The sequence below is a fragment of the Epinephelus lanceolatus genome, chromosome 16, assembly GCF_041903045.1.
Source record: "Epinephelus lanceolatus isolate andai-2023 chromosome 16, ASM4190304v1, whole genome shotgun sequence".
Taxonomy (NCBI): Eukaryota; Metazoa; Chordata; class Actinopteri; order Perciformes; family Serranidae; genus Epinephelus; species Epinephelus lanceolatus.
In genome coordinates, this window is record NC_135749.1 from 41,536,682 (window position 1) to 41,554,985 (window position 18,304).

Below are 18,304 nucleotides of genomic sequence, written 5' to 3' on the forward strand. Positions count from 1 at the left end.
AACCTAATGCTATGATTGCATTGTTTGGTGTAACTCCACCCACAGAACCACTCTCTTCCCATGAGAAACCTTCATAACCCTAAATTGTAATGTGACAGGCAGTTGTCCGACCAACAACCATTATTTTGTGTTTAAATATTTAGTGTGATCTTTATCATCATGCACATATTTTCATGTATTTTTATATTTTAATTTTACTACTATGTTGTTTTGTTCTTTGTCTTGTTCTAGGTACTGATTTACTTTGTAGTATTTGTCTTTGTTTATATTGTTCTTATTTTACTTACCACTTACATTTTCGTTGTGTCATTATTGGATTGACCAAATAATATTGTGCTTTCTATTTGCTGTAATTGGAAAATCTCAATAAAAAGATTTGAAGGGAAAAAAAAAGATAACTGTTATTCATTTCCATATAATTTGATGTCAAAGCCACAGGGAGCAAATGGAGAGGGTCTAAAGAGCCACATTGGCTGTGAAGCCACAGGTTACCTACCCCTGTACTGGGTAGATGATTTTGGTGCTCTCTATAATCAGTTTAAGATGTGACATTTGTATGATTTGTACATAGACATATACATAGTCATGAAGATACATAGAGCCTACAATCTGTAGTTTTGTGAATAAAGTTGCCAGATTTGGGATTAATTTAATGTTCAGGTACATTTTTCAACACATTTGAATATAACCATAATTATAACCATATAACATAAAACACCAGTTTAACAATTATTTGTCAAAAAAACACAAGTTTTATTTGGGGCCCAATCAAATGAGCACCTCTGGGTCATAGGGACTCACTACACTGAAAATCTAACACCATCACTGTGTTTTATTTAGCTACAGTACTGGAGAAGATATACGTTACCACTGTCTGTTCAAGTTTGGGACAGGAATATCAGCCTACTGAAAATGCTGTTGAAAACATTTCTGAAATGTATTTTTTTCGGTAGAGATAACAATTTGTTTAATGTTAGCTCTTAATCCACTGTTTCAGCCCACCATGAAGCACTCATCCTGACACAGCATATATTACATATTACAATTTTCTATGCTGTAGCTGGCATGTTTGTCATTGTCTATTCATCAAATCCATAAATCCACCAAGTGAAAGTTAAGTATCAAAAACAAATCCAAGTCAAAGGATGTCACGGCGCAAAAAGGCCGACAACAACAGTGAAAATTAGTCATTGAAATGGATTTTGTCATGGGCTAGCACAGACAAAACAAATTGGACATCTGGTGGGTTATGTTTCTCTACTCTTATGATATTATGTTAACACTAGTTGGAACTGTGGCATTATGTGTAAAACAGTGCTCTAAAACAACATATGTAATCCATTTTGTGCAAAATGACATAAAGATGAGGTAGATGGTGAGACTCAGAGAGGTGAAGGCCATGCCTGCAGACTTTTCACACCAGCCTAGCACATTTGGTGCCCTAGGCAAAGTGCCCCCCAATACTTTCTCCCAATACTTATTTTTACTGAACAGAGGTTGAACGCTTCTCAATGTAAATCAATGCAACCTCCATGAGCTGTTGGTTGCAGCCACCGGCTGCTTAGAGGTAATAATGACTTGCTCTCCTCCTGCTGATTTCAACAGGTGATTTGCTGGCTGTCGTTTTTTTTCAATGTTCTTTCTCTCCACATCCACTCCTCTTAGTGGTGTAGTGTTAGTTGAGAGGGCACCAGAAAGCTTTTACATTTTGGCATGATAACAATACAGCGTGTTTCGGGTTTACGTGACGTCTGAGAACTCGCCTGTCTCCCTCAGAGAGCAAGTAAAGTGTAACGAGCTGGGAAGGTGGGCCAGGGGGGCCAGGGGTGGCATGTAATGGCGGTTATGTTGTTGTGGCGTTATGTCATATTTAAAAATAATGGTGGTAATAGTATTAGTAAAAGATAGTAAAAGATAAACATTTAGATTTTTTTTTCTTCCCCCATTTGTGGCACCCCCTATGGATGATGGCACCCTTAGCATTGGCCGATGGCACTGTTTGAGTGGCACCATTTATAACAAGGTCGATTTCTGGGGTATAATAAAATTTTAAGGTTCAAATAGAGGTTGAGTTGCACAAACTCAATACTGTTACTTTATTTTGAGACCCATTACTATGTAGCCTGAAATGTTTATGCTCACGGCACCTGATTCAACACTGTAAGGTCTGCTGGCAGATTGAGAGTGGACAGAAATCACAGCTTGCCACCACATGAAGTTTCAGAGGCTGCTGGCATCCTGCAGTGCTGAGTGGATGCTGGCACAGCCGCACAAGTGCTGACAGGGCAGAGAAAAGTGAGAGCGTGGGCTCCACAGCTCCAGGTGTACTGAGGAGTGTATGATGAAAACTAAACATACAAACAGGTAGTTCACATTCTCAGCAGTTAGGTAGCAGTTTGTAGCAGGTGTCCCAGAGAACTCAAGAGTCTGCATCTTTTCAGTCCAGATAAGCACTGCAGCTCATCCTGCTTTTTAGCTGAAGTATGTTACCTGAATAATGACATGCTTGTTCTACAATGGTGAAAAGGTTCACAAATTATTCCTTATGCTTCTGATAGGTTAATGTTATTATTACTCAAGAGGACATCAGGGCAAAGACTGACTTAGTTCAAATGCCTCTCGTTCCACAGCAATGTGGTACAGTGGTGTGTGCTGGCATGCAGAGCAGTAGCAGTAGCATGTGCACAGAATAATACTGAAAAGGGGGAGCTAATATAAAATAAAAATAATGAGCTGTTGGGGTTGTTCCTCTAGCTTCAAATAAGGACACATACCTCCTACCACAGTCACTTGTCATTTGTATTTCAATTATCAATTCATGTCCCACAAAGTAACATTTACTCTAACATAAAACTGGTTATGGATTATGACTATTACATGTCTCTGTCATAAAGTGAAGAATGTGTTCAAATATTCAACGAATTGAAAAATATAAGCAGATGGGAATCTCTCGCACTAAAACGCAGAAAAGTTCTAAGGGCTGGTTTAAGGCCTGCTTATTATTTTGGGCTGATGCTTTGAATACATAACTGCACCCTAATTAGAGGTTGAAAATTGAATCAGCATGGGTTAGTAACGTATATTACAGTCCAGAACAACTGCAGAGCAGCGGTTCCACACTGCACTCTCATAAAGTACATGTAAAATCTCACTATTTACCTGTTCCACCATGTGTACACAGGCTGCATAGTAACAGCAGCATGTTAGCAATGCAGCAGCAGCCTCAGTCCGACAGAAATGTCTACACAGGATACATTCAGGCATAGTATTACCTGTTGGTCACCTGCTTTTGAGAAGGGTCAGAGCCCAACACACAATCACTGCCTTTCGCTCGTAAAACAAAATACACTGCTCAAAACAGTTAAGGGAACACTTTATCATCAAAGTATAACACCAAGTCAGTTAAACTTCAGATATATCAATCTGTCCATTTAGTAAGCACAAGTGATTGTGAATCAATGTCACCTGCTTTGGTGCAAATGAAAGTAACAACAGGTGCAATGGAGAAGCAAAAGCAAGACAATCCCAAAAAAGGGAATGGTTTTGCATGTGGTGGCCATGGACAGTTGCTCTCTCCTTATTCTTTCTGACTGATTCTTCTCTAGTTTTGTGTTCTGCTAGTTTCCTTGTCACTACTGGTAGCACGAGGCAGTACCTGCAGCCCAATCAGGCTGCACAGGTAGTCCAGCTCCTCCAGGATGGTACATCCATACGTGTGGTCACAAGACGGTTTGCTGCGTCCCCCAGCGCAGTCTCAAGAGCATGGATGAGATACCAGGAGACCAGCTGTTACACAAGGAGAGCTAGACAGGGCTGTAGAAGGGTCAACCCAGCAGCAGGACCAGTATCTGCTCCTTTGTGGGAGGTGGAACAGGAGAAGCACTGCCAGAGCTCTAAAAAACGACCTCCAGCAAGCTACTGGTGTGCATGTTTCTGACCAAATTGTCAGAAACAAATTCCATGAGGATGGCATTAGGGCCCATAGTTTCCTTATCATTGTAACTTCCTTATCATACCAAAATGTTAACAGCCAAAATCTTATATTAAAATGAAACTTTCACATTAAAGGGGCAAGGGATTGGCACAGCAACAGAAAAATTTATTTTAAATTAACAAAATATGTAAACACATTACAGGAGCAAAGCTTATTTGTCTGGTGCATTTTAACAGTCAGCAAAATATGTAAACAATTTATATATTAATTATTTATTTATTAGCACGAGAGGAAAAATATATATAAAACAAAACAATGCATGAGTAGAACAAAAGACATACAATATATACAATAGATATCACAAATGTGCAGGAGAAACCAAAAAAGCCCTAAGGGCAATGGTCATCATTACACAGAATAATTCACACATTAGAAGTGTGCATGTGAGTCAGAGGATTACCTGTATGAGAAAAGGAGTGCATGCTCTCGGACAAAGGTTAACACGGCAGCGTTTTATGTTGTTTCCTTGAGCTTATGTCGAGAAAGCATAACTGGCCATCTATATCGATTCTAGCTCGCCATACAATAACCATAATCATAGTGATTCAATCATAGTTGATCTCAATTAGTGTTACGTTACGCCGGTTTATATTCTGTCGGCTCCACTCAGTGTTTTCAGCTCCATTTCGTTTTGAAACACTTAGCGACATAGCTGCTAATACAGCTATTAGCTATTCAGCTAGTATTAGCTCCTAAACGAAAACGGAAAACCTAGTCGCCGTTTAGGAGGACAGATACGGCTCAAATGTCCCGTATACGTCGAGAGTTACACATTATGACAATCTCAGTAAAACTGAAGTCCCTCACACAATAACTGACGTTTGCATGGCATAACTTGCACTGGCTGTAAAGCTGTGGATGATGGTCATGGAGATGAGCCAGCAGATTTGTAGTGTTGCTAACCTTCGCAGCAACTTTCTTTCTGCATGTTCTGCACACAGGATAGTTGTCCTCCACCAGCTGCCCCTCGGCATTCTTCAGAAACCCAAAGTATGCCCAGACCACAGACTTTGTGCTTTTAGTTGGGGGGGGAAATGTCCTGAGTATCACTATCACCACCTTCCGCCATGTTTTCATTCTTTGTGTTTACATATGGTACGCATTCACGCAGCACCTGCATCGCGAGACTTGAATGAGGCTGTTATTACATATCCTGATAATCCACCACGATAATGCAATTAATTTAAACATAAACGGTCATTCTTACCATGTACAAATTAACCGAGATTTACCATAATATCGGTAATCGTTACATCCCTAGTTCACACGAGCACAAGTGACAGGCGTGAAAGATGAGATGCCTTATTAAACGTTATGCTGCCTGTAACATCATATAGCATGATCAGTTTGGTGGTGGGTCAGTGGTGGCCTGGGGAGGTATATCCTTTGAGGGTCCCACAGACCTCCATGTCATAGCCAACGGTACCCTGACTGCTGTTAGGTACCAGGAAGAAATCCTCAGAGTGATGTTCAGACATACGCTGGTGCAGCTTGCCCAGATGTTGTCAGGACTGATTATTGGGATCATCAAGTTTTATGGAGCAGCCCTGATGTGACTGAACTATGTGGTGAGATTTGTGACAGTTACAGTAATCTTAATGAAGTCTACATTTAGTAACTTAATTAACTTTATTATACTTGTGATGTATCATGGTAACATATTAAATAATTTGTAGCTATTCAGTGGGGACTTTATCATATTTTGCTCATATGATTTAAAAACTAGAATTACCTCCTCACAATTGTATGCTTTCGCAAACCCGTCAAGGTGCAAAACATGGATGCTTCACACAATCTCCACACCCCCACATTTGTGTGAAATGTTGACATAATCAGCAAAGTAATTCTGTAAACATGTTTTGTAAGATCACAGTGATTTTGACCCTTGACCACCAAATTCTAATCAGCTCATTCTTGAGTCCAAGTGGACAACTGTGCCAAATTTGAAAAAAATCCCTCAAGGTGTTGTAGAGACATCATGTTTACTTGTTGAGACAAATGCAAGGTAAAGTGACCTTGACCTTTGACAACCAAAATCTAATCAGGTTATCTTTGAGTGAAAGTGGACATTTGAGCCAAATTTGAAAAAAATCCCTCAAGGTGTTCTTGAGATATCACATTCATGAGAATGACACAAACGAACTCTCACTCACAGACGAAAATGATTTTGACCTCTGACCACCAAAATATAATCAATTCATTGCAGAGTCCAAGTGGACATTTGCACCAAATTTGAATATATTTCCCTCTAGATGTTCTTGAGATAATGCATTCACAAGAATTTTCAAGGGGGTCTTGGCCCCGACAGCAGCATTAGGAATTTCACACGAACAAACAGACTAAAACACAGCAGCAAAAAATTAAAACAAACAGCATAGAAATTCACACAATGGATGAGGCCACACTGACCGTGAGCTTTGACCTTTAAACACCAAATTCTGATCAATTCATCTTTGACTTTAAGTGGATGTTCGCTGCAAATTTGAAGAAAATCTATCAACATGTTCTTGAGATATCATGTTCACAAGAATGACAAGGATGCAAGGTCACACTGACTTCAACCTTTGACCTCAGACCACAAAATTCTAGTCAGCTCATTGTTGAGTCCTAGTGGACATTTGTGCCAAATTTTAAGAAATTCCCTCACTGCACTTTTGAGATAACGTGTTCATGAGAATGAGACGGACATACAGATGGATGGATAGATGTATGTATACAGACAGATACCTCTGGCCATGGCCATCACCGACACAAAGGCACAAAACTATTTAAGGCGCTGTCAGTCCTATCCAGAGGCTGTCCAGGTGATAGGAGAGAGGCAGAGTATTCATAACATAACCACATCATCATCATCATCAGTCTAGCCAACGACCTCTCAAGGTAGCATTATCAAAATGTTCCACAGAGCAGACAGCACACTGACTTGACACTGACACTTTTGCTCTTCTTTAAGGCTCATCAGTGGTAGGGCTTCAATTTCAAATTTGTCTAAAAGAGATCGACAAAATCAGAAGTAATTATTCTCCTGGGATGATTATTCCATTACAATCTAAAGACGTGGTCCAGATATCTGGACAGAGAGCCACAATGACAGACTACAAGACTCAGTGAATACAGATCCCCATCAATGGGAACTATAATGTCTGTATTTTATAGCCCAGAGTGGTTAGCAGTTGTGCTACTCTGCTGTCAAGGTTATTCCAAAGGTCAAAAATGTATTTACACTAAGCCGCTGTGAGGTTAAAGAAATTTTACCCAGCCCCTGCACAAACATACGTCATCAGATAACCACAGACCATGTAGTACACATACCTATTTTCATTCTTTATCCATCTCCTCAATTAACGTTCAGTTTTCTGAAGCTGAAGTGATGGAATGATGTGCCAACCAGTTTCAAGATTCCAAATAGATTCTTAGATTTGGACTCAGAGTGAGGTTTGTTTCAAAGGTTACAACTGAAATGCATTTGTAAAAAGTAAAATCATACTTAAACATATCTGTATTTCTGGCTGCATGGTAGCTTGTGTCAGAGTGCTGAAAGTGAGCTTAAGGACTGAAAGCTGCTTTAAAATTAATCGGGCCCTGTGTGGGATTAAAGGCTGCTGTGTGCTGATGTAGAGGCCAGAGGAAGCTGGATGTCTATCAGTCACCAGTGGATCAACACGGGGTCGCTCAGCTGGCACGAGCCCAGGAAACAACCCAGAAACTGGGAATTGGCCTAACCCACATGAAACCAGAGGTGGGGAATATTTCAAAGATACAAGTGAAGGAAAAAGCCCTAAAAGACAAAAAACAGCTGAGCCCTAACAGTCCATCTGTGTTGGGAGAGGGCAATATGGGGTCAGTTGCTCACTATTCCTGAGGGATAAAGACGTCAGAGACAGGAGGCATCAGTGACAGTAATGAAAGCAATCAATATCAAGACCCAACACAGTTCTGAGACATTGTGCATTTATGTTCAAAAGTATCCAAATAAAATATAAATACACTGAAAGGTTAGAGTTAGTTCATTTTAGGGAAAAGTTTGCATTCTGAAATGGTAGTGTTGGCAAAATGTTTTTAAAATAATCACATTTGCCATGGTAAACTACAAAGCACTTTCAGAAGCTTCACAATCCTTGAATGTTTTTTTTTTTTTCTTGAATATTTCAAATTTTTATATCAGTGTCCAAATCTGCATTAAGTTATCATATCAGTAGTCAACATATTGACTGGAATACCATAAAAACAACAGCAATGTTAGCAGCTCTGTAAGGCTGTCCCTAGTTGCTCTGAGATAATTGGTAACATGCTAACATACCCACAATGTAATGTTCTCCATGTTCAGTAGGGGTGGAGGAAAAACTCTATACAGCATAGTATCATTATGATATTTTAATGGGGCGATATTGTATTGATACATGGATGCCAAGTTTTGATCTTTTATTATACAGTATTCAGGGCTCCAGACTAACTTTTTTTAGTAGGAGCACTGTAGCCCCTAACTGAAAAATTTCAGGAGCACAAGCAGAAAACTTAGGGGCAAACCTTTAATCATCCTACAATGTAGTTATTCACATTTTTGGCCATTTGAACTGTATCAAAAATTATATGTAGTCTACTGTATATTAACATCGGACTGTTTTAATTATTTAAGTATTTAGCATCACAACAACGTGTGGCCAGTAGGATGTGAGGATTCTTAAAATAACATCTATACAGATGTGAAGCCCTGACTATATCTGACTGATCTTTAATGAAAGTTGTTGTCTTTTTTTCTGAAAATATTAATCTTACAGTCAGACACTATTTATTTAGCCTATGTAGTTGCGGGGACAGGTCTGCTCTGCAGCAGCAAACTGATATGATGCTGATTTACATGAGAATTAAAGTAAAAAAGGAGGTTGAACCATGAAAATAAATTACAAATCGCCTTTAAACCACTTTAATAAATCAATCTATCATAACTAAACAATTGAAAACTGAGAACAAACTGATATATGAGTTTGGATCCATTTGAATTTAGCCAAAACGTCCGGACATCACCACATTTGCAGACTTGCGGACTTTGCAAGCGCAATCCTGGGAAATCCGGGAGTGCTCAGTCCACAAAGGGCCTCAAATGGACTTTCTGCAGACGTCAAGAGAGTCCGGTTGGGGTGCAGACTTCAGCAGACTTCACTGATTAAATAACCCACATTTCACTGCAATACGAACGTGACATTATGGGTTTTTGAACTGCCGGAAAAAAACGTATAAATATGTAAAATAGTTACTGATAGTTAGGGCTATTAAATTGTTACTTAAATTGTCAACAACATCATGATACAAAGATATGTTTAAGTCTAGGCTGTAGAGAAACTGAAAAAGCCTTTTATTATTGCCGATCAGACTGTGCAGTAAAATAGGCCAAAAACTGGCCAAAAAACAACGGTTTCTGATGTAAGCAATACCCAATTTATGGAGTTATGTTCCTGTTCTTATTGACAAATTTTCCTACAATTTCTGTTTTTGAACGCATGTAGCCTGTTATATGTATTATATGTATTATAAATTTTTGTTTAGTCACAAAAAAAGGTTGTACATGGGATTTACATGTTGTTATCTGCAGGGACAGATGAATAGGCACTGTTCATCAACTTACATGACATATGTGAATATCAGGGTTTCCGCTACATGTAATTGATCATGGTGCAGCGCCACGGCAAAATAAAAGCCGCCACGCCTTCAAAATGATGTTTGTTTTTTTTTCCTTCAGATGTTAAAACAATGTAAAGTATAATGTTCAGATTCAGATTCAGATTCAGAATACTTTATTAATCCCCGGGGGGAAATTGTTTTTGTTCCAATGCTCCGTGCAAAGTAGAAATAGAAATACAGCATGAATGGAAACAGAGATAAAAATGAAGATATAAATAAAATACTAAAATAGACAATGAAATAAATAAAATAAAATATTAAAGTAGACATTAAAATAAATAAAATAAAATATTAAAGTAGACATTAAAATAAAATAAAATATTAAAGTAGACAATAAAACAAAAATAAATAATAATAAAATAGTAAAGTAGACAATCTGAAATATATACAATATACAATGAAATGGTTGTAGCGTTATAAATGAAATGAGAATGAGTAGTTATATTGTTTGTTTTGTTTTATAAATAGCCAAATGAGTCCGATCATCAGAGGGAGGAGTTGTACAGTTTAATGGCCACAGGTAAGAATGACTTCCTGTGGCGCTCAGTGGTGCATTTAAGAGCAATCAGTCTCTGGCTGAAGGTGCTCCTCTGTTCGACCAGAGCGTTGTGGAGATGGTGAGAGCCATGCTGAAGTATCGCCAGCACCTTCCACAGCATCCTCCTGTCTGACACTGCTGTCAAAGAGTCCAGCTCCACCCCCACAATGTCACTGGCCTTTCTGATCAGCTTGTTGAGTCTGTTGGCATCGGCTACTCTCAGTCTGCTGCCCCAGCACACCACAGCAAACAGAATAGCACTGGCCACCACAGACTCATAAAACATCCTCAGCATAGTCCGGCAGATATTAAAGGAGCGGAGCCTCCTCAGAAAATAGAGGCGGCTCTGTCCCTTCTTGTAAAGGACTTCAGTGTTCTTAGTCCAGTCCAGTTTATTGTCGATGAACACACCCAGATACTTGTAGTGTTCTACGATGTCCACGTTATGCCCCAGGATGGAAACTGGGGTCACTGGTGTCCTCGTTCTTCTCAGATCCACCACCAGCTCTTTTGTCTTTGTTGTGTTGAGCTGCAGGTGGTTCAGCTCACACCATGAGACAAAGTTATCCACAACAGCCCTGAATTCAGCCTCCTCACCCTTGCTGATACATCCAATGACAGCAGAGTCATCAGAAAACTTCTGAAGATGGCAAGACTCTGTCTGGTAGCTGAAGTCCGTGGTGTAAAGGGTGAAGAGGAAAGGAGAGAGGACAGTCCCTTGTGGGGCCCCAGTGTTGCTGACCACTGTATCTGACACACAGTGCCGCAAACGCACGTACTGTGGTCGGCCAGTGAGGTAATCCACAATCCAGGACACAAGGGGGGGATCCACTAGCATCGCCGTCAGCTTGTCACCCAGTAGACCAGGCCTGATGGTATTGAAAGCACTGGAGAAGTCAAAGAACGTGACCCTCACAGTGCTCCCTGACTTGTCCAGGTGGGCAGAGACGCGGTTCAGCAGGTAAATGAGGGCATCCTCAACTCCAATCCGGGGCTGGTAGGCGTCCATTGCAGCTACTATAGTCCGGAGATATTGCTAGGCTAAATAAACAGCTGAGCTCTGTTTACCGGCTACGCTGTCAGTCAGTGTGCGGGCTGGAGGTTGGCGGAGCAGAGGGGGGAGGGGGGAGGGGGGTCCCCACTCAGTATGGTAAACAAGTATGTGTGTAAAGTTATGAAGTGCGTCTGTTACGCTAGAAGAGTCAGAGTTTGGGACGGAGTGGAGTGTTACCAGAGTTTCTGGAGTGCTCAAATAAACGGGCCTTTTTCCTGAACGCTCCTCTGGTCTCCTGCTCGTGAGGGATTCATTACAATATCGTAACATGGCTTAGATTTCTAAATAAACATTCACCTCGTCGCTAGATAGAGCTGCTGTTGTTGTGCTATGCATTTTTCTAAAACCAGATTGAAAGTCAGATTAAACATTTTTACTATTTAAAAAATCCTTTAGTTGATCACTAACAAAGGATTCCAAAACCTTTGCCAGGACAGACAGTTTTGAGATGGGCCTGTAGTTATTTAAAATAGTGGGGTCACCCCCTTTAAGCAGGGGAACAACAAAGGCTGACTTCCAGATACGAGGAATTACATTTGTGTTCAAGCAAAGATTAAAAATGTGTGTTAAAGGAGTGGCAATAAAGTTTGCTGCTAACTTTAAAAAGTAAGGGTCCAGTTTGTCAGGGCCTGCAGCTTTAGTTGTGACCAAAAGCTTGAGGGCTTTATGTACCTCAGAAACTGTAACAGGACTGAAAGTAAAAGTCTGATTTGAGGGATCCTAGCCAACAGACTCTTCTGTAGAAGAACAGTCATGTTGAGGACAGGAGGACTCAAATAAAAACCCAGAAGCTATAAAATGTTCATTAAAACAATCGAGCATTTTGGCCTTGTCTGTAATTTTTCCTTCATTTTTCACAATGCATGGGGGAAGCTCCAAGCCTTTATTATTATTTTCTGATAACGATTTGATAATTTTCCAAAATGTTGATGGGTTGTTCAGATTATTTGATGTTTGGGAAAGAAAATGATCGGCTTTGGCCTTTCTTATTTTAACTGTACATGCATTGCGCAGTTGTCTGAAAACCAGCCAGTCAGAGTTCTGTTTAGATTTTCTGGCTTTTGCCCATGCTAGGTTCCGTTTATGCAGGAGTTCTGATAAGTCTGGTGTGAACCAAGCATTGTTGCGGCCTTTCACTCTGTACTTTTTCAGTGGAGCATGCTTGTTAATTATACTGTTAAAACCCTCATAAAAGAAATCCCAAGCATTATCAACATCTCCAATTAGACTAATTTTCTCCCAGTCAAAGTAAAATAAATCGTGAAAGAATCCTTGTTCTGAGAAGTGTTTCAAATCTCTTTTGACTAAAATACGTGGTTTAATTTTTGGTATTTTGACATTTCTAACTGTTGCAACAACACAGTGGTCACTGATGTCGTTTGCAAATATGGAAGCAATGGAATACTTGTGGGGAACATTTGTTAAAATAACATCTATTAAGGATGATTTTTCTGGATTTTTTATGTTTGGCCGTGTGGGACTATCAACAATCTGGAATAAATTAAGTGAATCACAGTAAGCCCTGAAATCTTCAGAAACTGGTTGCAACCAGTTCAAATTTAAATCTCCCAGAGCTACCAATTCCTTGGAGTTCAAATCTGAAAGGAGTTGCATTAAAGAGGGCAGAGCCCCACTATCAGCTTAAGGTGTCCTATAACAACCAACAACAGTTATAGGAATGGATTTAGAGACTTCAAGCTCCAAGGCTAAAAATTTGAATTGTTTAATCAGAATCAGAATCAGAAATACTTTATTGATCCCCGAGGGGAAATTATTTATGTTACAGGTGCCCCTTGCAAGAGAAGAAAGATACATGAAAATATAAGAAATTTAAACAATAGTATTAACAAATATATAGTTAAATAAACAGGAATTATTAACAAACATAAACGTAAATAAATAAATATATATATACATACATATATATATATTGTAAACAAAATTCACACAAACAGAATATATACAGTCAGGGTGAATGGGGTTATTGCACACGTTAAATTAAATTATTGCAGTGTGTGAAAGTCTCAGGGCCACTCAGAGGGAGGAGTTGTACAGTTTGATGGCCACAGGCAGGAATGATTTCCTGTGGCGCTCAGTGGTACATCTTGGTGGTATGAGTCTCCCACTGAAAGTACTCTTGTGCCTGACCAGCACATGGTGGAGTGGGTGTGAGACATTGTCCAAGACAGTTCGTAGCTTAGACAGCATCCTCCTCTCTGACACCACCATCAGAGAGTCACACTCCGTTCCCACATCACTGGCCTTGCGGATCAGTTTGTTGAGTCTGTTGGCGTCCGCCACCCTCAGCCTGCTGCCCCAGCACACAACAGCATAGAGGATAGCACTGGCCACCACAGACTCATAGAAAATCCTCAGCATAGTCCGGCAGATGTTGAAGGACCTCAGTCGCCTCAGAAAATAGAGACGGCTCTGGCCCTTCCTGTAGAGAGCGTTAGTGTTCTTAACCCAGTCCAGTTTACTGTCAATGTGTACCCCCAGGTACTTATAGTCCTCTACAATGTCCACACTGACCCCTTGGATGGAAACAGGGGTCACCGATGTCTTGGTCCTCCTCAGATCCACAGCCAGTTCCTTTGTCTTTGCCACATTGAGCTGCAGATGGTTCTGCTCACACCATGTGACAAAGTTATCCACAACAGCCCTGTACTCATCCTCATCACCCTTGGTGATACATCCAACTATAGCAGAGTCATCAGAAAACTTCTGAAGATGGCAGGTCTCAGTGCAATAGCTGAAGTCCTTGGTGTAGAGGGTGAAGAGGAAGGGAGAGAGGACAGTCCCCTGCGGGGCCCCGGTATTGCTGACCACTCTGTCTGACACACAGCGTTGCAAGCGCACATACTGTGGTCTGCCAGTCAAGTAGTCTACAATCCAGGACACCAGGGGGGCATCCACCTGCATTGCTGTCAGCTTGTCACCCAGTAGAGCTGGACGGATGGTGTTGAATGCACTAGAGAAGTCAAAGAACATGACCCTCACAGTGCTCGCCGGCTTATCCAAATGGGCGTAGACGCGGTTGAGCAGGTAGATGATGGCGTCCTCAACTCCAAGTCGGGGCTGATAGGCGAACTGGAGGGGGTCCAAAAGTGGCTTGACCATGGGCCGGAGCTGCTCCAAGACGAGTCTCTCCAGTGTCTTCATGATGTGGGAGGTCAATGCCACAGGTCTGTAGTCCTTGAAGCCACTGGGACGTGACGTCTTTGGCACAGGAACGAGGCAGGATGTCTTCCACAGCAAGGGGACCCTCTGGAGACTCAGGCTCATGTTGAAGACATGCTGAAGTACTCCACATAGCTGGGGGGCACAGGCTTTGAGCACCCTGGGGCTGACACCATCAGGGCCTGCAGCCTTATTTGAGTGGAGTCTCATCAGCTGTCTCCTCACATGGTCAGCAGTGAAGCACATTGTGGAGGTGACGACACGTGGGGGAGGGGTGTAGTCCTCATGATGGAGAGAGCAGTCAGTCTGACCACGGGGGGATGAGGTGTGAGGAGGAGGAGGAGGGGGGGTCAAGCAGGAGGGTGTTGAGGTGTGAGAGGGAAGAGTGGGGGAGGAGGGCAGAGTGGGAGATGGTTGACCAAGACAGACAGCAGAAGAGTCGGGGGGGGGATGGGCAGGGCCAGCAGTGTCAAATCTGTTAAAAAACAGATTCAGTTCATTGGCCCTGTCCATGCTGCCTTCAACTCCTCTGTGGTTGTTGGTCCTGAAGCCAGTGATGGTCCTCATTCCACTCCAGACCTCTCTCACGTTGTTCTGCTGGAGTTTCCTCTCCAGCTTCCTTCTGTATCTCTCCTTAGCCTCCCTGATCTTCATCTTCAGCTCCCCCTGTATTGTTCTCACCTCCTCCCTGTTACCAGCTCTGAAGGCCCTCTTCTTTGCATTGAGGATGGCTTTGATGTCCTTTGTTACCCACGGTTTGTTATTTGGATAACAATGGACAGTCCTGGCTGGGACAGTGGAGTCCACACAGAAACTGATGTAGTCCGTGATGCATTCTGTGAGCCCGTCGATGTCCTCCCCATGTGGCTCACAGAGTGCCTGCCAGTCTGTCACCCCAAAACAGCCCTGCAGTGTCTCATAAGTCTCCTCCGACCATCTCCTCACTGTCCTCATGGTCGCAGGCTGGCTCTTGACTAGTGGTACATAGCAGGGGTTGAGGTGCACCAGGTTGTGGTCTGACCTACCCAGAGGGGGGAGGGGGGAGCAGCTGTATGCATCTTTGACGTTTGCATACAGCAAGTCCAGTGTCCTCTCCTCTCTGGTAGGACAGCTCACATACTGTGTGAATGTGGGTAATGTTGTTGCCATGGTGACATGGTTAAAGTCACCTGAGATAGCTATGAAGGCACTCGGGTGTTTAGTCTGCAGGCGGGCTATGGCGGAGTGAATGACGTCACATGCTGACATCGGATTGGCAGAGGGGGGGATGTAAACAGTTACAATAATGGCATGTGAAAACTCCCTGGGCAAATAATACGGCCTGAGTCCAACAGCAAACAGTTCAATGTCCGGGCAACAGATACGTTCCTTAATGGAAATATGGTCAGGACTGCACCAGCGGTTATTTACTAGAACAGCAAGCCCCCCTCCTTTGCGCTTACCGCTCTCGGTGCAGTCCCAGTCGGCCCGAACAGTCTGAAAGCCGCTGATGGAGACGTTGGTGTTGGGAATGTCCTGGTGAAGCCATGTCTCAGTGAAGCACATAAGACTACATTCCCGGTACTCCTTCTGACTTTTGGCGACCGCTGTCAGCTCGTCCATCTTATTTGCCAGTGACCTCACGTTGCCCATGATGAGAGAGGGGAGACACGGCTTATATCTTCTCTTCTCCATAAGCCTCCGTTGTCTCAACCCTGCTTTTTTCCGCCGCTGTTTACTTCCTCCCCTGCATCCTCTGTGTGTTTTCCTCCACAGTTCAGCTGGTATCTCCGATGTTCCGGCCGGCTCAGCGAGATCAGCTGATCTCTGGAGTAAACAATGCAGCCATGAAGTTGTTGCGCAATGGTGCCGGGTCCGAATGAAATAAGTAATTCCAGGGTGAGGAAAACGAGTACAACTCTCTCAATCAGCATGTTTTGAGAGGGCGCAGTTCCAAAATTACAATCACAAAAGCCAGCACAAATACCAAACTTAACAAAGCAAAAAAGTAAGAAAACCGAGAAAACAAGCAGGAGCAACTGCAACAGGCTGCACGCGCGGGCGCATGCGCACTACTCTACTCTTAACAACAGATTTTGAGAGCAGAACATTAACTTGAAACTTATTTTTGATGTAGATTGCTACACCCCCACCTCTTTTAGGGCGGTCGGTCCTAAAAACTTTATACCCCCTAATCATGATATCTTTATCTGAAATAGATTTGCTTAGCCATGTTTCCGATAAGACAATAACATCAGCATCTGTAGAGTGTGCCCAGATATTCATCATGTCCATTTTAGAAACAAGACTGCGTACATTCAAATGTAAAAAAACCGAGACCAGATCTTTCTTTAAAATCTGCCGGTGTGTCAAAGCCTGTAGGGATGTCTGGGCCTGGGTTCGGCTGCACATTCCCTGACATTAACAATAATAAAATAATTAGACATTTTTGCATAAAACATTTCCTGTAAGATTCGTTACAACTTCTCCGATCCTTTTTGGAGTCATGGAGAACACAAGAAGCAGATGTGAAGTTTTCATATAGAGTCATGACACTGGACAGACAGACCAAGTCCACAGTGGCACAGGGTAAAAACAAAGGCAAAGGGAATAAAGTGACATTTAGTGCACAGCCAAATGCACACATTCCCTTATATGCTGCATGCTCCGTATTTGAAAACACTGGACCGGAGTCGTATTCCAGTGGCAGCTGCCCCCAGTGATGTATACTGATAGAGTTAAACACAGAGCGGAAACAAGAGACCACTTTTTCCTCTGCATCTCCATCACTGCTACCAGCCGGGGTAGAACAGAACAGTAAAATGAGGTAAAGCAGCCCAAAGAGAAGGTATCGTGACGAGAATCCAGGTAAATGACAGAATAATCCAGTACGGGTTTTCTTTCCTGTTTTTCTGCGCGGAGCAATGTCGATGCGTGTCGTCACTCGTAAACAGGAAGACCGGTGAATGAAGCAACGCTGTGGATAAAAGAGTTAAAATCAAGACCCGTTGCTTCTAAAAACATCAGAATACATCTTAAAACCAGCAGCAGGAACCAGGAAGAAAGCACTTTCCTTAATCATGAAGAGATCAGGCCCATCATTAATCAGCGACACGTCTGCACTCCAGCTCCGGTAGCTGAACAGGCTCCGAAGACCAACCAGCTAGCATGATCCAAATGCTCCAGAATCGGCGGAAAAGTACGCCACGCTTCCAGTAAGTTCCCGTACAAGCGAGGTGGACGAATTTCCTTCTTCAGACTGGGATTTTAAAAATGCCGTGACTTTTCAGGATGCACTGCTAGGACTAGCACAGTCCGTGATAATCAGGTCAAACTTTACCTGTCAATCAGTCCCGACTTAAACTAGACCGATTTGCATCAATAACAGCCCAAACAGTACAACAAATACTACAATTGAATTAGTAGTATATTTGTAAAAAAAGCTCACACAGCGATCTGTGGTATTATCCTTAAAACAAACAGATATCAATCATTCAGTCACGCATAAACAAACAGACAGAGAGACGTGCTGCCATCTTGGAGAGTGAATGGACGGAAAACTTCATCTTATGAGGTAGACCTGATGTTGACAAAGTTTTCCTTTGGTGAAATAATTAGCAGTTGGAAAAAAAGGTAATAAATCAAAATATATTTTATCGCCATACAAACTGATCACAATACATTTAATATTGCAATAATATTCCCACGCCCAATGTTCACCTTCTTAGTTTAGCATTTTAGCAAGCAAGCATTTGCTAATTTGTACAAAGTACAGCTGAGAGATGTCTTTAGTTTTGCAGGTACTTTGTTATAAATCAAAATATTAGAGAAAATGAAATGTTGCCTTTTGACCTATATCCAATTGAATACAATACAAAGA

The 18,304-nt window shown here is 41.9% G+C and overlaps 2 protein-coding genes across 19 annotated transcripts in view; both read right to left on the reverse strand.

The window, feature by feature from the left end:
* Nucleotides 1-18,304, reverse strand: part of epb41a (erythrocyte membrane protein band 4.1a) — a 253,745-nt gene that overhangs the window by 216,388 nt on the left and 19,053 nt on the right. The gene's annotated exons all lie outside the window — the stretch shown is intronic.
* On the reverse strand, nucleotides 11,708-17,735 carry LOC144467460 (uncharacterized). Its single transcript, XM_078176105.1, has one exon. It carries the CDS (start codon nucleotides 16,117-16,119, stop codon nucleotides 13,300-13,302), a length of 2,820 nt encoding a protein of 939 aa, XP_078032231.1. The 5' UTR covers nucleotides 16,120-17,735; the 3' UTR covers nucleotides 11,708-13,299.

What these genes read in the sequence shown, in the direction of transcription:
- LOC144467460 (XM_078176105.1), bottom strand. Translation starts at nt 16,119, where the DNA reads ATGGAGAAGAGAAGATATAAGCCGTGTCTCCCCTCTCTCATCATGGGC.